Source organism: Hyaena hyaena, unplaced genomic scaffold (genome assembly GCF_003009895.1).
Source record: "Hyaena hyaena isolate Hyena2069 unplaced genomic scaffold, ASM300989v1 scaffold_49, whole genome shotgun sequence".
In the NCBI taxonomy this organism is placed as follows: Eukaryota; Metazoa; Chordata; class Mammalia; order Carnivora; family Hyaenidae; genus Hyaena; species Hyaena hyaena.
The window spans coordinates 3,889,194-3,912,200 of record NW_024080681.1 but is presented as its reverse complement, the minus strand read 5'-3'; the positions used below and the strand labels follow the sequence as shown (position 1 = coordinate 3,912,200).

At 37.4% G+C, this 23,007-nt stretch overlaps 1 protein-coding gene across 2 annotated transcripts in view; it reads left to right on the top strand.

Annotated features, from left to right (window-relative positions):
• The window catches only part of RORA (RAR related orphan receptor A), a 724,310-nt gene extending 710,366 nt beyond the window's left edge, over positions 1 to 13,944 (top strand). For both annotated transcript variants that reach the window (XM_039230592.1, XM_039230593.1), the window contains 6 exons: positions 3,754 to 3,875; positions 5,668 to 5,800; positions 6,470 to 6,577; positions 8,609 to 8,719; positions 10,478 to 10,590; positions 12,242 to 13,944. In XM_039230592.1, the coding sequence (XP_039086523.1) occupies positions 3,754 to 3,875; positions 5,668 to 5,800; positions 6,470 to 6,577; positions 8,609 to 8,719; positions 10,478 to 10,590; positions 12,242 to 12,406 (752 nt within the window). In that variant the 3' untranslated portion in view covers positions 12,407 to 13,944. The remainder of the gene's footprint in view (positions 1 to 3,753; positions 3,876 to 5,667; positions 5,801 to 6,469; positions 6,578 to 8,608; positions 8,720 to 10,477; positions 10,591 to 12,241) is intronic.
• The last annotated feature ends 9,063 nt before the right edge of the window (positions 13,945 to 23,007 follow it).

Sequence of the window (23,007 nt, the reverse complement as noted above, 5' to 3'; positions counted from 1 at the left end):
TATGGCACTTGGGCTAAAGGTGCGCTAATACTTAAGTGAAGCCAGAAATGGCCAAGCCAGTTCTCCCTGTCCCCACAAGTCTGTGTCATCTTCCATAGTTGTCACCTCCCTGTGCAGCCCTGTAGCCTCATATGTTCTCCATGCTCTCCTAAATTAGGGGGTTTTCACATGTACCGTGGCCCTTTTCAGAATGAGTAAAATTAACTCGTCACTAGGATGAGTCCCAAACCCAAAACTAAACAAGAATTTGTCTGAAAAGAATATAATTAGGTTCTATTTTTCTTTCCCATTTACATGTACAAAATAGTTTGGGGAGCTAAGAATAGCATAGAAGTGGCCAAAGACTTTGGTGCTCCTTCTTCAAAGCTACCTGGGGTTCCCTGATCTGTCCTCTGGGGCCTTAAGTCCTTCTATATATATGTATATATATATACATATATATATTGTTTTATTCCAGTGTAGTTAACATACAGTGTTATATTTGTTTCAGGTGTACAATATAGTGACTCCAGTCTTACTATCTTTTTAACTAACACTCTTGACTTCATTGTAGGCTAAATTTTGTCATCAGATTTTAAACAAGTGAAACCAATTATACAGTTGGAGAATAAATTATAAATTGACATATCTTAACCTCAATTCTATCTTTCAACAATAGTATCTACAATCCATTACTTTTAGTGGAAATATATCTGCATTCCTGGCTAGGAAATTTTGCCCTCGATGTACAGTTAATACCTGAATTACACATTGCAGATAAACAACCCAAGCTCATTTAAAAAACAAACAAAAAAAGCTAGCTGCACATGTCACTATAATTGATAAGTAAAGCCTTGTGCAGAAGAGACAACTAATCATTGGACAAAGCACTAGGCAAAAAGTCAGCTTATATGGTTTATGGTCCTAGCTTGTTTATTGGTAGTACAACCCGTTATAAGTCCTGTAACCTCGGCAAGCTGCAGTTTCCCTACCTATAGAATATAAAGATTAAGAGCATAGACTCTGGTGCCAAATTGGGTGTGTTTGAATCACTCAGCCTGTGCCCGCTATGATGCCTTGGAAAAGCCACTTTACTTTTGATTTCGTCCTCAGTAAAAGGGCGATAACAACCTTCCTCCTAAGGTTGTTATGAAAATTAAGAAAATATAAATGCTCAGAATATATGTGTATATATATATATGTTATATGGGTCTAGAACATAGTGAGAGCTATATAAGCATTAACTGCTACCATCATTACTAATGGTGTTATTATCTGTAAACTGAGGAGAAGTTGGACCAAGCAATGTCAAAAATCCCTTCCCACCACGAAAATCTGTGACTGAGAAGTCAGGATTGTCCCTCTGAAGTACCTAGACCTTAGCTGGGTTGAGGAAACAATCGTGGTTGAGAAGGTACTGATTTGCCCATCACAAACTGGGTTATCTGCTGAACTCAGACCAGAAACCAGGTCTCCTAACCCTTCCATTGTTTCTCTAAGAAACCACACTAACTTAACTTTTACTCAGTCTGACCATATTGTCCTTTGCTGAAATGGAGATTTAAAAATAGTCGTGTCTGAAATCTTACACTTGCCAAATCAACTGTGAATTGTAATCAAAGGCAGTTGGTGAGAATGCAGGGACTGCCCTCTACTGGCTCGATGTGTACATTACACCGTTCCTTGTTTGAGCTCCAATAGGCAGGGAAGGGTGGGAACAATTTTTAGGATGAAGTGAAACAAGATGCTCACCATATTAACTGGAAAAGAAGCATGACCTGGAAGGGATTACTATGAGCCTCTTCCCATTCTTTATCTCATAGGATTTCCTGGCTTCCCTGCAAACACTTTATTTCTTTTTTCATATCTGCAAAAATTGGTAGATTATTTACACATTTATTTTCTTATTTCTGGCTTCTCATTGTTTTTGTCCTTACTCCCCTCTTCTCTCCATAAGCTTCATTGATTCTAAGACATATCATTTATTGGCTTCTCCCTCTTTTGGTCAGTGTCTCTCTGCCTCTTCCCTTTAATATTTTTTCTTTCTGTTTGTTTTGTTTTCATGATATTTATTTATGTTGTGTTCATGTCTGTGTGTTGCAAAATACGACTGTTAAGATTTATTGTGCTTCAGTCTCTAAGGAGATTCTGGTTTCAAGCTTCACTTAGGTGAACCCACTCTGTTTTCACAAAAACAAGTCTGATTCTGTCTGATGAAAGCAGTAACAAATTCCCAAACAGACGCTTTTACTGGGATTGCCAAGGTTTCACTCAACACCATTCTTTTATAGGGCTTTCCTGTTATATAATCAAGACCGGGGAAGGGGATCGCTTTTGTGTATGGTTTCATAGTCACAGAATCTTGTCTGTTCTCTTAAAATACTTCCATCGTCCTTCCCTTCCATAACATTTATTACCAACCTGCTTCATGCTCTTAGTTCCTCACTATGGACTGCAGCAGCCTTTCAGTGATGCCCCAGCCTCCACCTTCTGCTCCAATCCACTAGTCACAAACTGCCTGTTCTGTTCCCCAGATACAGTGCTCAATATATCGGCTCCCCCGTGAGAATTCTGCAGACTCCTTTTGTGAAGCAGGTCCAAACCCAAATTCCTAATATTCAAGATTCTCCAGAACTTGGACTCTTACCTACTCATGTTTCTGTTTTGCTACTATCACTTTATCACATCTGCTTGTCCCCTGCACATGCCATCATTTGTTCCTTCATTTGTCATTTCCTTGAATGTGGAATGAGCCCACCTCTTCACACCACTGGCCTCTGCCTGCCAAATCCTCCCTCCTCATCCTTCAGGGACCACATCACATGCTTCTTCCTGCCAAGAAGCATTCTCTAATTCCCCTCACGTTTCCCATCCATGATAGTACCTGTGATTTTTTGTCTCTTCCGATATAATTCAACTTGGTGCCGAAGTGCCTAATGTCTTGAATTGTCCTTTTAGTATGTGCATACATGTTCACCAGATTATAAATTCCTAGAGAAATTTCTTTGGCATCTGTATCTTCAAACCGCCTATACTCCAGTATAATAAGAACAAATGTTTAGGTAGCACATCAGTAGGTGACCCTCCCTGTTCTAATTGCTCAACTCATTTAATTCTTACAAGCTCTATGAATTAGGTACTGCTTTTGCAAACGAGAAGACTGAAGCACAAAGACGTTGAGTAACTTACCCAAGGTCATACAGCTAGTGGATGCAAGAGCTGAGTTTCAAACACAAGCAGTCTGGTACCAGAGTCCATCTCTTAACCACCACATTATGTATAATGGCATAGTGGCCCTCAGTAATGTTTGTTGTGCTATTTTCCGGGAAAATGAAAGAAATAAATAGTTGTTTTCACACAAGCATCCCGTTTCCCAATTTTTCAAGAGTAATCCTGTCCAGGTCAATGTATACAGCAGGTGTGTCTTCGTAAAAATGCCAAGAAGAAGCTGTGTCAGCCATTTCCCAAACCTATCCAGGTCAATAATTGTTCACTCTCAGACGGTGTAAGGCCGCAGAAGAAGATCAAGGTCAGGAGCGTCTTTGACGTCACCAAGACTTATTGCTAAATATTGGGTTTGCCTGTCCTTCATCTTCATGTTCGAAAATACAGAATAGTTCCATATGGCTCATTTAAATATGTAAAGATAATGAAAACTGGTTCAGCATGTTGTTTTGTATGTGTTACTTTTTAAACCAAATATTAAGTAGGGAAAACCCTGATTATCCAAAGAAGAACTTGGCTTTTCATGTTTGTGATCTGTTTTCTTCTTAGAACACCTTGCACAGAATATATCTAAATCACATCTGGAAACCTGCCAATACTTGAGAGAAGAGCTCCAGCAGATAACGTGGCAGACCTTTCTGCAGGAGGAGATAGAGAGCTACCAAAACAAGGTACACTCTGAAGAATTTTACCCAGAATTGAGGCAATGGTGGGAAGGGTGTTTGTGCTAGAGATCTGATCAAGAATACAAACAGACTAGAAAATGAATGTCTTTCATCAGATATCAGATGGCTGTTTAAAAATCTGTCTCCTAGAGGGGTGCCTGGGTGGCTCGGTTTAGCATCCAGCTTCGGCTCAGGTCATGATCTCGCGGTCTGTGTGTTCGCGCCCTGCATCGGCCTCTGTGCTGACAACTTAGAGCCTGGAGCCTGCTTCAGATTCTGTGTCTCCCTCTCTCTTTGCCCCTCCCCCTCTCACACTCTGTCTCTCTCTCTCTCGCTTTCAAAAATAAACATTAAAAAATGTTTGTTTTAAATCTTCCTCCTAGAGATGATCATATACTTGGGGCTTTGTCTTACTGAGATGCCAGTGTGTGAAATTTCTGCAGTAACAAACCAATTTTGTTGTGCTGTGACTTTCCACATATCACCTATCATATGTCCATGGGGGCTGGAGGAGGCAGTGTCCAAAAGCCTGAATGAATTGAGATTTGTCCTGATATCACAGTGGAAGATTTCATGGTCTGGAAGCTGATATAAAATAATCTCAGCCTCATGTTTCCAGAGCACTAGAGAGTGTATACAAAACAAGGTTTGGAAGCTATTGCCATAACGCCAGTATGAACCTAGCAACGTGAGGCTGAGAGTGCTACTGCTTGCCATTTTCTTTACACACTCTGATCAACAAGCCCCCAGAATGGGAGGGCAGGGCTGAAGAAGAGGAAGTTTCAGTTATCCATTCCTGCTTGGTAAAGGGAATAAACATTATTCCCTGTGGTTTTTCCTAATAATTATAGAAAGGTAGCCTAGGAATGACAATAGAAATTATCCAGGCTACTCCTTCCCTTCATTTTACAAATGAGGTTACCCACAACCCTTGGCATATGGCAGAGGATTGAGAATATCAGGACTAGAGTGTGACTCATAGCTCCTAATGTAGTGTTTCCTTCACCCCATCATATTGGTGGAAATAGTCTTAAACTAAGATCAGGGGAGCACGCGAGCAATGTAGCAGATCGAGGTCACCCTGTAACTAAAGAGTGGATATGTAAAAGCAGTTAAAAAGGACAGGTGAAAGAACAGCAACACATCCATTGGTTTGCCTTTGAGATAGCAGATAACACCAGCAGCCAGCCACTGTTACAAAGGGAAACCAGAAAGCAGGAAGAAACAGCAAGTCATGTGAAATGGGATTCACAGTCAGAGATGCTGGGATTTGAATCCCAGCTCCAACCCCTCCAGCTGTGAAACCTCTGTGAGCATTCATGTCCGTTTTTGGGAAATGGGAAAATGTTCTTAGGAAAAAGAAACAAGACAAGGGTGTCATGAAGCATCTAGCTCAAAGCAGGTGCACAGTAAATGTAATTGACTCCCTTTTTCCTTCCCTCCCCCCCGGAAAGTGGTGTTAAATTCCCCAGGGTAAAATAATTGCTCAAAAGAAGGTCCTACGTTGCTACTCTCCAAGGCCCAGCAGTAAAGCAGTGGCATGCGTTTCTTTCTTGCCTCATGTTTTCACCTGTTCATATTATCTTCCTCTGTCCCTTTGTCACCAAAATGGTAAAGGAGGAATTGGAGGAGATGAGAAGGGGCTTGGAAGCAATCGTTATAACCCAAACGATTCATTTTTAGTCCTCTAGCTTTTTTGAGTCCATTTCCAAAGAAGGGTTTTACAAAATAGGAACAGGTAAAACAAGTGTGTCAAGGCTGTGGGTAACTGTGTGTGTTAATGTGCTTCGCTCAACAGCAGCGGGAGGTGATGTGGCAGTTGTGTGCCATCAAAATCACAGAGGCTATACAGTATGTGGTGGAGTTTGCCAAACGCATTGATGGATTTATGGAACTGTGTCAAAATGATCAAATTGTGCTTCTCAAAGCAGGTATGTGCTTTTTTGCAAGTGAATTTTGAGATCTCTTCCTAACCTGCTTTCACTCACTTATTAAAGAAATGCTTGGTAAGGAAGGTGTCGAGAACAGTTTTCCTCCAACGATAATAGCTCAGGTTCCCTTAGCAGAAACTGAGTCCTTTTTAAAGGTTTTTGAGTGATCTGCAGGAAACACTGCCTCCATTTTGCTTCTTCTCGGAGTAAAACAATTAAATTGAAGGACACCTGCATCCCCCCATCTTACCATCACCTGCGTTTCGTTTCCCCCATCCAGACCCTCGGGAGCAAACAGTAAGTTGTTAGGAAGGTTATTTGTGGAATTCAAAGGGACGCCCCTGGTTTTTTAGTTTTTTTTAATAAATATGAATCAATAAGTTTTCCCGGCAACTCTGAGACTCTATATTACAAGACAGAAGAATGCCAGACAAGTAATTTGTAACTCCATCCCTCTTCAGGAATATAGTCCTTTGTTAGCTTCAGCACAAATCTTTAATTCCACTAGTGAACTTTGCCGGGAAATAGAGCGTGGATGTGACAGGGAGCCATTCGCCAAATACAACCTCTGCTGCGCCGAATCAGAAAGGGCCCTCTCCATCTGTGCCTTCAAAATACATGACTATTCACTACGATAGAATAATCGACACCATTTCTGCCTTTGCTTAGGTTCTCTAGAGGTGGTGTTTATCAGAATGTGCCGTGCCTTCGACTCTCAGAACAACACCGTGTACTTCGATGGGAAATATGCTAGCCCTGATGTCTTCAAGTCCTTGGGTAAGGAAACCTGGCTGCTCTGTCTTTAAATCGGGGCCATGGGAAAATGTGGGAGCCCCACCAATGAGCTTATTGAACAGAATGGAGGCTGTTATTTGGAAACCAAAATGAAAGGATTTTATACTTCTGTTACTTTATAGTCACTGAAGAAAATGCACACAGCTCAAATGCTTTTTGTCTGTCTTACATTTAAAGGGTTAGTGTTGCGGCACCTGGGTAGCTCAGTCAGTCAAGCATCCGACTTCAGATCGGGTCATGATCTCAGTTCGTGGGTTCGAGTCCTGCGTTGGGCTCTGTGCTGACAGCTAGCTCAGAGCCTGGGGCCTGTCTTCGGATTCTGTGTCTCCCTCTCTCTCTGACCCTCCCCTATTCACACTGTCTCTCTCTCTCTCAAAAATCAAAATAAAACATTTAAAAATTAAAAAAAAAATAGGGGTGCCTGGGTGGCTCAGTCAGTTGAGTGCCTGACCTCAGCTCAGGTCATGATCTCATGGTTCATGAGTTCAAGCTCTGCATCGGGCTCTTTGCTGACAGCTAGCTCAGAGCCTCGAGCCTGTTTCGGATTCTGTGTCTCCCTCTCTCTCTGACCCTCCCTCATTCATCTAAGTCTGTCTCTCAAAAATAAATAAATGTAAAAATTTTTTTAAATAAATAAAATAAAATAAAATTTTTTTTAAAAATAAAGGGTTAGTGTTTTCTTTTATCTAATTGGAAATCGAAGAAATTTATATTGTCTAACCTTCCAGTTCCCTTCCAGATTTTAAGAACCCGATTTTCATAGGATAAATTATTAAAATAAATAAAAGGATGTGATTTGATACATAAAATCAAGTAAAGAACTAAATGTCTGCCATTCTGTACTTCTCAAATAAAAGCCATTAATAAGAATGAAATGCAAATACCATAGAAATAAAGTATTGCTGGTGAAACTGTAACATGTACTATAAAAATTAATTATTTTGGATTCCTATAATTTAAAATGGGATATAATCCTTAGGAAGAATGAGGCACTATCCAAGATAATGTTGTTAAATGATTTTAAAAACAGTTAAATGATAGAAGGTGTGTATACTTTAGTAAACCCCGTTGCCATTTAAATATGTATACATAATATGCAAATCCAAAAGAGTAGACACCAAACTTAACCAATCTCTTGAAGATGGATTATTGTTTATGGGACTTTCACATTTTATGTTTTCAATTCGGTAATAGCTATAATGATTTTTACCACCATAATGTGTCATTTGTTATCATTTTTAAGGATGCTTTAGATCAAGTACAGTAGAAAACAAAAAGTCAGTGAATGTAATGTTTCAGTTAGATTGTGCCCATTTGACTCTACTGGTTAAGATAGTGGGTTCTGGAAGTGCCTGGGTGGTTCAGTCAGTTAAGTGTCTGACTTTGGTTCAGGTCATGACCTCACTGTTCATGGGTTTAAGCCCTCCATGAGGCTCTGTGCTGACAGTTCAGAGCTTGGAGCCTGTTTTGGATTCTGTGTCTCCCTCTCTCTGCTCCTCTCCTGCTTGCTTGTTCGTTCTCTCTCTCTCTCTCTCTCTCTCTCTCTCTCTCTCCCTCTCTCAGAAATAAATAAAATGTTTTTAAAAATTAAAAGAAAAAAAGATCGTGGGTTCTGAAGTCGAGCAGCGTGGCTTTGAACTTCAGGGTGTTACTCCCTACCTATATAACCTTAAGTGCATAATTCTTCTAAGTCTGTTTCCTCACCTCTAAAATGGGGATAACAATCATAATACCTCCCTCATAGAGCTGTTGTAAAGCAATAAGATACCTGTTAGAATGTTACTTAACAGCACAGTAATCTTACAACAAAAGTCCACTGTCATTATTGATGATGATGACGGTGTTAGTGATGATGACTAAACAGATTTTTCTTTTAAGATTTCAAACTGTTAAACTGTAGATCTGTTATTACTATCCCCATAGATCTTGAACTACGAGATCCCTCTTCACCTTATTCTATATTTTTCTCCTAATACAATAACCAAAATCCTAAACTGTCTTTAACTTTGGCAGGTTGTGAAGACTTTATTAGCTTTGTGTTTGAATTTGGAAAGAGTTTATGTTCTATGCACCTGACCGAAGATGAAATTGCATTATTTTCTGCATTTGTACTAATGTCAGCAGGTAAGAACCAAATGATAATTGGGGCGCCTGGGTGGCTTAGTCGGTTAAGTGTCCGACTTTCACTTAGGTGATGATCTCGCGGTTCATGGGTTCGAGCCCCGCGTCAGACTCTGTGCTGACTGCCACCTCAGAGCCTGGAGCCTGTTTCAGTCTGTGACTCCCTCTTTCTCTGACCCTCCCCTGCTCACGCTGTCTCTCTCTCTCCTAAAAAAAAATTAAAAAAAAAAAAAAAAAGAACCAAATGATAATGAAATGTCAGGTAAAGAATTCTTACAAGGTATATAACTTTAAATGGCTATAGAATATTCAGGTGCCTACCAAGAAGGGTTGCCACCGTCAATAAATCTAATCTTTTTTTTTTTTTTCTAAATTAACAGCCCCCCCACACACGTGCATATGTACATGTGTTTAAGAAGATTTCATGCCATTCTGAGAAAATCTTAAGAAATGAGAATTGAGGGGCGCCTGGGTGGCTCAGTCGGTTGAGCGTCCGACTTCGGCTCAGGTCATGATCTCACGGTTCGTGGGTTCGAGCCCCGTGTCAGGCTCTGTGCTGACAGCTTAGAGCCTGGAGCCTGTTTCAGATTCTGTGTCCCTCTCTCGCTCTGCTCCTTCCCTGCTCATTCTCTGTCTCTCTCACTTTCTCAAGGATAAATAAACATTAAAAAATTAAAAAAAAAAAAAAAAGAAATGAGAATTGACCTGAAATCATTATTACACTATATATTAATTAACTTGGATTTAAGTAAAATTTAAATTTTTCTTAAAAATCGTATGAAAACAGTGGGAGGGGGGACAAAACATGAAAAACTCTTAAATATCAGAACTAACTGAGGGTTGCTGGAGGGATTGTAGCTGGGGGGAAGGGCTAGGTGGGTAAGGGGCATTAAGGAGGACACTCGTTGGGATGAGCCCTGGGTGTTATATGTAGGGGATGAGTCACTGGGTTCTACTCCTGAAATCGTTATTGTACTATATGCTAACTAACTTGGATGTAAATTTTTTTAATTAAAAATAAAATTAAAAAACAGAACTAAAAATATTTTTTAATGAGAATTGAATAAAACCCAGTCCACAGTTAACCTCCTGATATCACAAGAAATGCTTTGACAGAGAAGGGCTGCCTTTCTTAACACAAATCTTCAAGATAACATGATTTTTAAAGCATCCTGCTTTTCTTAAGATTCATTTGGATGTCATCCACAAGTTTATCTGAATTTATCTGTTTTCAACTAGTACTGCCTCTTGGGGATAATCTGCTTTGCAGATTTACTTTCTTCTCTTTGGACTTCTTATACATAAAGATTATCTTAACAAACCTTAAATCATTTGGAATTCTCTTGACATTTTTAGTTGCTTTGGATTATAAGGCAATTTTCATATTTGCCAGAAAGGCGAGCATGATTGCCATGAGTATTTTATCCAGAAATATAATTATTAAAAAGACTTGATCATCTGTGATAGCTTCATTTGCCCATGTATGAATATGGCCTTAGATTTAAATGGCTATTCTTTTGGAAGGAGAGGACTCTCCCTTCCTTTAAGTACCAGGAAAAATGAAAAGCTTTGCCACTCTGTTTTATAGCTCTCATAGGTCAGCTTTCCATTGTTTAGGAGCAAATTTAGAACAAGGAATCAAACTGGCCTGTTGTTCTCTAACTCTGCATTGTGATATAATTGCGCCTAAGAGTCAGAGGAATTGGGGTGTCCCGATACCATGGAGGAGAAATCCTAAGAAGTATCATTTTTCGTGTTTAGATCGCTCATGGCTGCAGGAAAAAGTAAAGATTGAAAAACTGCAACAGAAAATTCAGCTAGCTCTTCAGCATGTCCTGCAGAAGAATCACCGAGAAGATGGAATACTGACAAAGGTAAGCGTATAAAGTGATGTGGCTGGCATAGCCTGAATTATTCCTTGCCATAGATCTCTCTGCCAGTCACCTTTGGAAGTCATCTTACCAGACTCCAAAAGTATCTGGAAGCAACAAGCTATTGACAAGAAGGAAATATCTCCATTTCAAAAAATTCTCTGGGCCAAAATTCAGGTTCCATTCTCCTGTCATTGATGCTGAAGTATCCTGCAATACTAGAGCAATGATAGAATTTTTTTAAGCATTTTAATACATCCTGGAAATCCTCCTCCTATTTCCTTTTAGTTGGGCATAAAACAGGGTTAATGTTTATCTGCATTGATATAAATTAGAGAAAGAATCTTTGAATTTAGAAGGAAGAAGTTACAAAGGGCTAAAACAAGCAGGGTAATCACCAAGTGTAATATTCTATTTCCATTACATTCATTAGTAAGTCAACAGAAAGTGACTTTTGTATTTTCTTCATCAATTTCCCATTACTACCCTGTATTCAAAGCAGAAGGTTTCATTTTTGCTAATTATTACCTTTTGCAATAAAAATATAATTAGGATATCAATTTAAAATATGTTCATATTCTTCAGTGCTAGTGCTAATAGGTATTGGGTCTTAAAAAAAATCAGTGCTATTCTTTCTTAGACTATATTATGTGTTTTATTGTTCAAGAAGATTGATTTGAGAGGTTTGGGTTTTTCTTCCTGCTTTCTCTTCTTTTCTCCCAATAGGTAAGTTCGTTCAGAGATGGAGGTTAGGGGATAATCGCTATTTCGTTTTTATTTCGCACCTGTTCAATGAGAGATTGAGGCAGGAATAGAAAACAGAAGAAGAGGTCTCCAGATTCTTACCTTTTTCTCCAACTTTCTGCCCCAAGGCAAGGGCACTGTCAGTTACTTTTATCATAGAGGGCACCTACCATGTGGACAGGATCCATGACCTGTGGAACATGCTTCTTAGAGAGGATTATTCTGGTTGAGAGAATATGTAGTGTGTACGATGTTTAAGAGTTTAAAAAAAAAACCATTGTTTCAAGCTGTTATTATCTTCAACTGGTAAATGGCCAGTGCTGAGACTTCCATCCAGGCCTTCTGACTCTTCTTTCCTTTTCCTTTTACTCAGGGCCTTTTGCTCAAACCCAGAATTGCTTTGTTACAGGCAAAGGGCTCTCCCAGAAGAAACTTGCCATCATTGGAGTTGGCTAGTACTAGTGCTGCATAAAATACGTAGGGGAAGCCATCATCTCTAGTTGCAGTGACCTCACCTGCCCATGACTGCCTCCTTGTCCTCTTCTCTGCCACCAGATGTCTTCTTTCTCCACAGTGGCAGAGGGCAGGGTTGAGGATAGTAGAGCAGAAAGCATGTTGGAATAGGAGGAGGTGAGAGGCTTGGGTTCTCATCTCGACTCTGCCACTTTTGCTCGTGAGCATCTTTTCAGGTTGTTAAATTGTTTGTCTTCAGTATTGTATTTCATGTATACTTGATACTCTATGATGTGCCTAAAAATGTGTTTTACCAGTCTTCCTTATTGAAGAACACATAAGTTGCATCAAGTGTGTTTCGCCATTATAAACAACATTGTAAGACCATCCAGATTTCCTGATTTGTGATGCTCAGGTCTGTTCTCGCCTCACAACGTGTCCTTTCTTCCCCTTACAGTTAATATGCAAGGTGTCTACGTTAAGAGCCTTATGTGGACGACATACAGAAAAGCTAATGGCATTTAAAGCAATATACCCAGACATTGTGCGACTTCATTTTCCTCCATTATACAAGGAGTTGTTCACTTCAGAATTTGAGCCAGCAATGCAAATCGATGGGTAAATGTATCACCTAAGCACTTCTAGAATGTCTGAAGTACAAACATGAAAAACAACAACAACAACAAAAAAATTAACCGAGACACTTTACATGGCCCTGCGCAGACCTGGAGCGCCAACACACTGCACATCTTTTGGTGATCGGGGTCAGGCAAAGGAGGGGAAACAATGAAAACAAATAAAAGTTGAACTTGTTTTTCTCATGCATATGATTTCCATTATGCCTACAGATATGGACCCTTTTTCTGTCTCAACTTCTCCATCACTGACCTCTGTTTACAACTGAAGGAGGGTACTAAAGTCGGAGGATTTCCTTTTCTTGTAGCTCACTGCCCACAGACTTTCTGCAGAGTCACCAATCTGTCAGTAACAACAGAGTCCAGCAATAATCGGTGACTGGTGTGCTTAGCGAAGGTTGCAGCATTATTTTGCACAACTTGCTCTTTGTTTCATGAAGGAAGTTTTTATTTTTCCACCGATTATTGCCAGTCAGCAGGATGGCATGAAAAGGGTCCATAGCACTAGCAACAATAGCATTATAATATATTACAGGGTAAATGGGCATGAAGACTATATATAGCTAAAAGAGATATTGTTTATATATTGTTTTAATTAATATAAAATGTAGTTACTGGTGTAGCTTTTCCTGTTGAATTGATAAGGCACTTTCATTTTGCACCTTTTTCTTTAAATTAAATGCTAGCGTGTTCACTGTCGTGTCGCATGTGCACCAGAAACACAAGTTTAACTGAGAAGGCTTGGAAGGTACGTCAGGAGGTATTTATGCTGCTGTTTACAAATTACTTTTAAAAGACTGGCTGGTCATATCTAGAAATCACGATGTGGATTCTTTTTTTTTACACATGAATTTGGAATTAGAACTCTCCCTAAATTATACTTTGCTTCGTGGTAAGTTTAAAGATAGATGTGTTTATGCTTCATACAAAGTTGAATGATTGATTGGTGCTATGGACTTACACCATGATACACATTATTTTTAAAAAGCTTTTTTAATGCCACCTCATGGAGGCAGGGGAGGGAGGAGAGGCTCATTTTACACAATCCTATAGTTATATGGAGTCCATCTCAAAACTTGGAACTCTTACGCTTTGAGAGCAAATCAGTAACCCAAGTATTTATTGGAATTCAGCTTTTATTACAAGAAGGATCCAAAGATTATATCTGGAGCAAACACACACTCCCCATGTGAGGACATGAAGCATTTACTTTGTGAATGATTATGTTCTTGGTATAATCTAGGAACCCTAAGAGGATTTCTCAGAGTGAACTGGTTCTAGACTAGCTGCCTCTAGATGCTTTAATTCTAGAATATTGCTCTCCATAGTTCATAGACCATGGATAGTAGGGCGAGAGAGGCATGCAATGCAGAACCAGTTTCTCTTATTTAAATATGAAATATTTTAAGCATTCAAAGTGAAGTTGATGTTAAGCTGCAAACATTTACTCTTGTATTTATCTTCACTAGAAAACTGTGGACTGTAATTTATTTTATTAAATATTTAGAAGATTGTTTGGCCTTTGTGTTCAGGTGAGAAATATTGAATGTTTTTGTTTAATTTCGTGTTTTGGGTTTTTTTTATTTTAATAATTCCCAGTGGGGGAAGGGAAAATGAACAGTCTGATATACAGGTGTGCATATTTTTAAAATAAGTGCCCTTTGGAAATGTAGGCATTTAGAAGATGATTTTAGTCACCCTGGAGGTAGGATTCAAACTTCTGGTCTGACATCAAAGAACATGTTTATACAGAAAAGGAAACGTCTTCCCATAGTGTAAGGGTGGGAGTGTCCAGGCAGCCTTTTATAGCAGTGAAAGTGTCCCTACCACCAGGGTCCCTCCTGAATCTTCCACAGGAATTGTGGCTCCTGATGTCACATGGATCACAGCACGGGCTTCCCAGAGCCCTTCACTCTGGCTTTAACTCCATTGATTTTCTGACTTGTTTCCTGAGGGATTTGGAAAAGAGGAAGGAATTATTCACACAGAAGTGTGTATGAAGCCTAAATAACATCTTAAATTTTGTTTCAAAAATATAGTAAGCGTTTAACCATAAATAGAAGACGAAAGTAATATTTACTTAAATTTCTTACAAGTATAGAAAACTTTATGTGAGTGTTTATACAGAGAAGTTAACTATCAGCATATAGTATTTATATTTGGGCAAGAAGGGTTATCAAAATTTTAATTTAAATAAGCATAGTTCCTTTAAGGATCAATAGTATTTAAACTCTGGAAAGAGTATCATGCTTAGTTCAGTTATTTATTTGTCCATCTTTTTTCCTATTATTTCTCTTGTGGGGGGAAATGATGTGGTTTTGTTTTGGGGGGGTTTGGGGTTTGGGGGAGGTTTTGTTGTTTCTGGTTTTGTTTGGGTTTTCTTGTTTTTATGTCATTCTGATTCACTAAATTTGGGGGTGGTTTTATTAAAGTACATTAACTTCTTTTTAACCAAAGCTTTCTGAATATGACCAGCCTCAGGTGCTAGCGCATTAAAGAGCAACTAAACCTAATTCCAGTGTCCACTTGTGAAATGATAAGAGCTAATTGATCTTCTCTAAGGGTGAGAGAGAGCATAATGTTGAGCTTAAAAGAAATTCCTTTTCCCAGAAGGGATTTTGCATGTATCACATGAAAAAATGATGCCTAGTCTCAGTAGTAGTCCCACCATGGTGACACTGCTTTTAGAGTAAACCAAGATACATTGACATGATGCTGCTACCAGGTCTTTCCGAAAGAAAAGCAAGGTGAGGATTTTAAGAACAAAGTACATTGACAGTGTTGGGACAGGGCAGGCTAGGCGTGTTCGGTAAACAGAGGGAACAACTATGATTTGGATCAAAGTTGGGATCTGAAGTTAAACAGTAAATTCAGTTTTAAAAAATGAAATACAGAAAAGGCTGTGAAAAACTTTGCATTTTTATTTTCTTTCTTATTCTAGAAACACCTGTGTGATGACACAAAATACTTGGTGATACAGAACAGTTGTTCTTAAGAGTGCTTACCAGTTAAAGTTTCCTAAACTAAAATATCGGATAGTCTTTTAAAGTTTGGAATCACATCATTGTTATCCCAGCTGCTATGTCTTTTATACAGTTTTTCATATAAAGTACATAAGGCTTTTGTACAAGCCCAAATACCTTTGGTTACAGTGGTGTCAAATGGTTGCATTATACTCTGAAGAACCTGGCCTTGGTCATAGTGAAAACAAAAGTGCAGATGAAAGTGCTTTTTGGACAGTTTGCAAACTGTGTTAAAGCTATGGATTTTTTTTAAGTGTTCAGCATCCTAATTTGCGTTAAAGCTATGGATATTTTTTAAAAGGTCTTCAGCATCCTAATTCACCCTTCCTAATTTAAGGAAAGTATGACTTACGACACTGCTTCTAAGTTTGGTTGTTCTTTATAGTGTGGATACCCGAATCTCTGTGAGTGTATGGGGTGGGCTGAGGGCCAGGTGAGCAGGAGGGAGTGTGTGTGGGTGGGTGTGTGTTCGGGTATGGGCGTGGTTTTTGTGTGTATGATGTGCGTGTGTCGGACCGCTTCTAGGCTACTAAGTGTCAATGGAAAAGAAAATGTGTTCAAAATACTTAAATCAAAACTAGAAGATGGGGAAAAAATGACTTATTCTATACAAAGCCTTGTCTGGACCACTTTAGAGAGACTTCTATTTTTTTAACCCTTCTATAAATATTTGATGGCACTTGAAATATTCCTGCAATAAAATGTGATTTGTGTAAAGAAAAAAAAGATTTTGTAATGTGAAACAAAGAAAGAAAGTAATGTAATTTTCTAAAAAAAAAAATACAAACAAACAAACTTTGTATTATTTTCTTGATGGAATTTGTCTATTTGTCTTTGGGAAACTTTTTATTTCATTGAATGTGCCATAGTAGAAATATGTGTTTTTAGTTTTAGACTAAGGAATAGCTGTTTGTGTTCCGACATTCCAAAATGCAAAACAACCTAGTGGAATCTTGAATGAAAAGGTTTAAGTAGGATGTAAGCTTCTCTCATTGTTGCTTTTTTGCACATGTTCTCCATTCCTCTCTAGTGCAATATGTACATAGAGCACTTGCGGGTGTACCTTGATCCCTCAGGGAAAAAATACATATTTGTACAGTTTTGGTTTGTTTTGGGTTTTTTTGGGGTTTTTTTTTTTTTTTTAGATTTTGGGTTTTTGGTTTTTTTTGTGTTTTTTTTGCCTTTTATTTTTGGCTAAGGAATGTCGATTGAATCACTTGTTATTGTTGAGGGGCAGCCAGATAATAATCCTAAAGCCACTGTTTTCAAACATTGATTGTTTAAATCACGTGTCCTTCCAGTGATATTATTTTAACGTAATAATAATAATAAAAGTTATTTTCTGACAGTTCTTTGTGCTGATTGGTGGGGGGTAAAAGGGTAAATAAGCACCTTATGATTGACTTACTGTGAATGACAATCCATCTTGATATCAACAATAGAAGCCCTATCACTTTGGAGTTGGGGTTAAGAGTCAGAAACAATGTGCTCAGGGATCTCCTAAAACTCTTCAAACAGGGTGGCCAGTACTACTGGGACAAATTGTGTTTTTTATTATTAATAATAGTAAGTAATACTATCCCTCAAGGCACAAATGAACTGTGTAGAACTATGTGTACGTGTGTGTAAACTCTTCACTGTTGTCTCGTAATTTGTTGAGTTCAAAACATAGGTGTTCTTCAGTCTTGTGTGGTTAAAAACACTGAATAACTTCCAAAGCAGTAGAAAGTTAGGCCAGTAGGTTCACAAGATCTATTCATAGGCAATATACCAACAAAAGCACATCACTTTAAGTGCATTTCCACATACTCCATTTACCTTCCTCTAATAATTAAAATATCCATGATAAATATATTCATAGCATTATATATAAGAAACTATTCCAAATTCCAAATGGTGTGCAAAAAGTTTAAACAACTCATGAGATGAGAGCCCTGCTTATTGGTGCAGTGAAACAGGTGAAAGTTTGAACAAGTCTTCAAATGCCAGCAAATAACTTATTTTAATTATGTTCTCCTCTAAAAGCAAACCCCAAAAATCCCTCTATATAACACCATTCTTTTACTTCCACATTTATAGTTTTCATTTGTTGAATTAATACAAAAACTAATGTTTAAAGACAGACAAAACCCATCTATATAACAGCACCATGATCCAGCTTTTAGGTTACATTGGACATTTTTGAAATATAGCTTTGCTCTCATGTTTCTATATATTACTTTTCAGAAGGTCAGTCAACCTCAGTATAATTGTTGGCTTTGATTCTTCTATATCTGGAATACACATTCAGAAGAAGCTCTACATATTGTCTCACTCCCATAGCAGAGTATAATTTGGGAGAACTTTCCATGTTGTTTAGATGAAAAAGAAACTTTGACCTTGTTGTTTTTGATAATAAAGACTAAGGAAAACAGCAGAAATCTCTCTCTCTCCCCCTCTCCCTCCCTCTCTCTCTCTCTTTTTCTCCACCTATATATATACATATATACACATACATAGGCATATATATAAACACACAGCTTATTGACATTTTCACAAACTATATCATGTGACTGCCACTTCTTATAAAGATATGATACAACAGAACCCTATGAAAACAACTTTATAATATGGATCAGATTAACAGAAATGTAATTGCAATAGTAAATCTTGATCTATTACTAATTGTCTATAATACAAGTCTTCATTCTATCTCTAAACATTAGTATTATTAGAGAGGTTCCACTAGCTTTGAATTAAGAGGCCTTCCTATTGTTTATCCTTAAGATATGAGAAGGCAGAAGATTTGTAAATGTCTTTACAAAGCAATCGGTTTCACTTCTGGGTCTGTTGCTTGTTTGTGTGAGATCAGTTTTGTCAGGCTCTCAGAATAATTTTTAAAATAATCCAGAAGCCTGGCTTTATGCCAAGGAAATATCACAGATAGAGGGATCTCTATGTTAAACCAGATCCTCAGATCTCATAGCAATAAATTAATTCAGTCATTTACTTATTTATAAATGAATGACAGAATATTCAGTCCAAATAAAAGTGTTTTTTCAGCAATGCAGCATAACATGGAGTCTTGTGTTATGAAACTGAATATGAATAAATAGATGCCTATAGAATCTGTGTTAGCTGTTTACATTTAGTGTGTTTGCCACATTTCCTTTTACTTTTTTCCTTCTAAGAACTAATGAAAGATAGCTTGCTATTAGCATTGACATACTGCACACGCCATTATATTGTTCTCTAAGAGCAACTAAATTGTCTCCAATGTCCGTGTGTTTCCTTTCTCACTCATTATTTTAATATGGATGAATACTATTTCTAGGAACTTGGTTATTATTGAACAGATTGCATATGTAAATGCAGATAATTCTTGAGCAATATAGTGAATATGATTTCACACACAAAAAAATCCGTATGTACTGTACACATCTTCCTGAATCCAAAATTCTCCTCTTATCCACAGTGGTTTGAAATCTCATATAAAACAGTGGTAAATTTTTAAACATTAGGACATTAGCTGGCTGCTTCTTTAAATGTACCTGTATTGTCTGCCTGCTCCTTTTGCGGAGATGTGTTTTTGTATTGGATGTTTGGGCCAATGGGAGGCTTCAAGCTACAACATATTTTCCCAGTTTAAATATATTTAACATATGACAAACCCCAGACAAGGCTTTTAATATGTATAAAGAACTGCAGTGTTAGGTGGTTTATTTGCAAACCGTTTTCAATGTTGTCCATTTTTATGGCACCTTTAACGATATTCTTGTTTCCAAAGTACAAAAAAAAAAAAATAGGTTAAATAATCTAGCCATAACTGAATGTCAAGCAATAAAACAAATGACTTTTGTGCATAGACTTAAAAAAATACAAATTTTAGACATCTGCATGTAAATGCAATCTCTTGTTTACTGCTTTCTTCAACTTGAGCAATTGATTCCTTATTTACTATTAACTTAAGAACTTGTAATGGCCTGTAAACATTTTCTCTCTTACTCTTCTTTCAAATTTACCTTTGTCCCTGCTTTTAAGTCATAATATTTAATGTTGTTCTGCACATCTCTATACAGTTAACTTTTTGGCTTTCATTCTGTATAGATAAGAAAATGTTATATTATAAACAGCCTACTCAGTGCAAATATTTATCTGTTTATCAAATCCACAATATGCTGTATAATACTGGTTTTACTATATAATCTATTTTAGACATAGCTGTTTAGAACTAGAGTGTGCTATTTTTGTGTTTTTCTGATGTGTGGTGCTAGATAAGTTACTTTTGTGAACAAAAAAAATCCCTTTTATTCCTAGACAATACCACCTTTGGGTCTTGTTAATTTCACTGAGTATAACTATATATTTGTATATATATACATATATATATATCTACCTGTTCCCAACCAGCAGCTGTATCAGAGTGCTAGATTTGGGACATGCTTTTCTCTTTAAATACATAATATCATTATATAAATTATTCTAGAGTGTATTTAATTAGGATAAAATTACTTCCTTAGTATGGATATTTGACATCTATCGGGTGAATTTGTTTATAAATACGGATATATGAAAATTTATTAGTATTTACTTTATGTTTGCTACTTGGCTTTATACCACATCTCCTGAGCTGAAAAATAATTTGCCAGGCCTTCAAGATCCTAAAGAAACACTCTAGTTTAATGGAGTAATACTTTTGTTTATTCTTACTAAGGAATTATATTATTGGCACCTGACAGAGTTGTGTACTTAGCTCCTATTATAGATAATAGGCATTTATATAAAATATCCTTGGTGGCTTGATGGCAGAAACTTTCCCCTCCTACCTGAGCCATGGGAAGTATGGAGATGCCCACTATCATGGCAGAACATGGGCCATAAAGCAAATTTGACAAGGGACATTCTGTTTTAATATGACCTCAACCAGTTCCATGAACTGAGTGAAAGACTTTCACTTTAAAACTTTCACCTCTTCTCCCAAGACCTATTGGCATTGTTACAGATCAAAGTATATCAAATATCTAACTAAGGATGTAGTTAACCTTATTAAATATTGATTAGAATTGTTCTGTAATATTACTGAATTTGTAAGATCTTTAGCAAAGATTTTTGAGCAATTTATAAATATAGAGCAAATGTTTCTGTTTACTGCACTTTTTGTAATTGAAGGTAATAAATTCTCAAGCCATGGTTATTGGCTTCCGTGCACTGCATATTTACCCACAATTCTGGACATTTTCCATTTTTATGGAAGAGTTGCTGTTACCTTAATTATAAATGCAATCATGTGGTTAATGAAAGCGAATGCTGAGAGTTAACCTTTTAAAGTGAATTGGCTACAGTTTAGGGAGAAATCTCTTTTAAGTATAAATCACGTCATTCCTTATTGCTTCACTTAGAGATTGAAACCGGTTTTTGTTTTGTTTTGTTTTGTTTTGTTTTTAAGCACCATTTAGTATCCTAAACTTCCTGAGGGTAGAGATTGTATCTCTTTGTGTCTACACAACAGCCAGCACATGTCAGCATCTGATAATTGTTCAATGACAAGTGTGCCCAAAATAAAACTTTGTCCTGGGATTTTTTTTTTTTGGTAAATTTATAAAGTATGTCAGGCCTTATGGTTAACACTTTCTTCTACAACCAAGTAATAAAGCCACATTTAAGAAGACCACATGAAATGCTCATTCTAATTGTGTGTAGGTCTTAAGGATTAAGCACACAAATGTCACAAAACTCTGTGAGTAACAAACTCAGCCTTCTGTAAATATACATGCAAGTTTGGAAACAGTAATACTGTACCTATAAATATATGCTGTCTGTTTTGTGTACAGTATGTAAAAACTCCTTTTCTGCCACACTAAAAATGCAAGCCATTTATGGGAATCCTAAAAATAGTATTGTACTAAAACTTTGCTAATGATCTTTATTAGAGGATCATCCAACTTTTCACTTACATTGGGTTTTCTTTTCAATTCACTCTTACAGTAGTCTGCTTATTTCCAGCTGTTTGTTATTTTATTGAGTCCTCAATTTAAAAAAAAATATTTTGATTCATTTTGTAAATACAAGCTGTAAAAAAAAGAGAGAGATTTAATGTTGTCTTTTAAATACTCCAATTTTCATTCTAATATGAATGTTGTTATATTGTACTTAGAAACTGTACCTTTAATATTACATTACCTTTATTAAAAGTGCATTGAACACATCAATTTTAGATGTGCTTTATGTACTGTTATCCTATAATAAAACTTCAGCTTCTAATGGAACACTTGCCTTGTTTTTCTTCTTTTTTCTTGGTTATTGAGTTGCATTGAGTTTTCTAGATCACATTTTGTCTCCAGAAAATGGGCCAGGAGAACCTTGCTACTCAAAGTGCCGTCTCCATACCATTAGCACTGGCATTGCATGCAACCTTGACCTTATTAGAAATGCAGAATTCTAGGTACCTTCCCAGATCTACTAAATCAGAGTCTGCATTTTTACAAGATCCCTAGGTGTTAGGTTTGCAAATTAAAATTTGAGCAGTACGAGTCTGTAGTATAGTCCTTTTTAAAAAAAATAATTTCCATTTGCTGCGGGAAAATATATAGAAGGATCAAGCTCCTCTTTGGATCAAAGAGGTCAAAGAAAGTAATTTTAACTCCTCTATTGATCGGTCATAGCTACCAGAAATGCAGCATTGAGGATTCCCAGTCTGTTTGCTGTCTCAAAGAAGAGTGCTCTGACTGATTAGTAGTGTCTGCCCTGATGTCTGGGAGGAGAGAAATCCTGAATGCGCACCAAACTTTGTCATCTTTGCTTTAGAAATCATTACAGTGGAATGTCAGAAATGATGCCAAAGACAAAAATCTGTCTTTACCTGAACTATATTTGCCCTACCCCAGCCCGATCACTGCTTGAGTAGATTCTATAGGAGTAAACTAATAAATTTAACATTAACTAAGTATCACAATATTTTAATCATGCAAAAACCCTCATTATAATTTATTTTGAAAGTGGGGGCACCTGGGTGTCTCAGTCATTGAGAGTCCAACTCCTGATTTCGGCTCAGGTCATTATCTTAAGGTCATGGGATCAAGCCCTGTGTGGGGCTCCAGGCTGAGTGTGGAGCCTGCTTGAGATTCTCTCCCTGTGCCCTTCTGCCCCACTCACTCTCTCACAGCTCTCTTAAATAAAATAAAATATTTTGAAAGTAATGTCAAGGACATTCAAATTATAAACTATCCTGATGTCAGAATAAAGGCAACAACGTTGGTATTTTCCTCTACCTGCATACTACAATACCTAAGTGTCTCTTGCACTCTGTAAAATAAATATTTGAACTGACCCCAAAAGTTGTTTCATGTGACAGTCCCCAATCCTGCTTTTATTTCCAACTGCCTCAGAGAAAAGGGAGAAAAAGATTACGCATATGAAATATTTGTAGACCACTTTCTAGTATCTCAGGAAATTAAGAATGCACATTCAGGAGTTCAAATTATGAAATCTGTCACATCCAGGCCTTTGGCCAAACCCATGCCTAAGCTCCCGCTGATAAAAACAATGGTTTACACTCCCCTCCCATCATGTATTAACTTGCCCAGCTT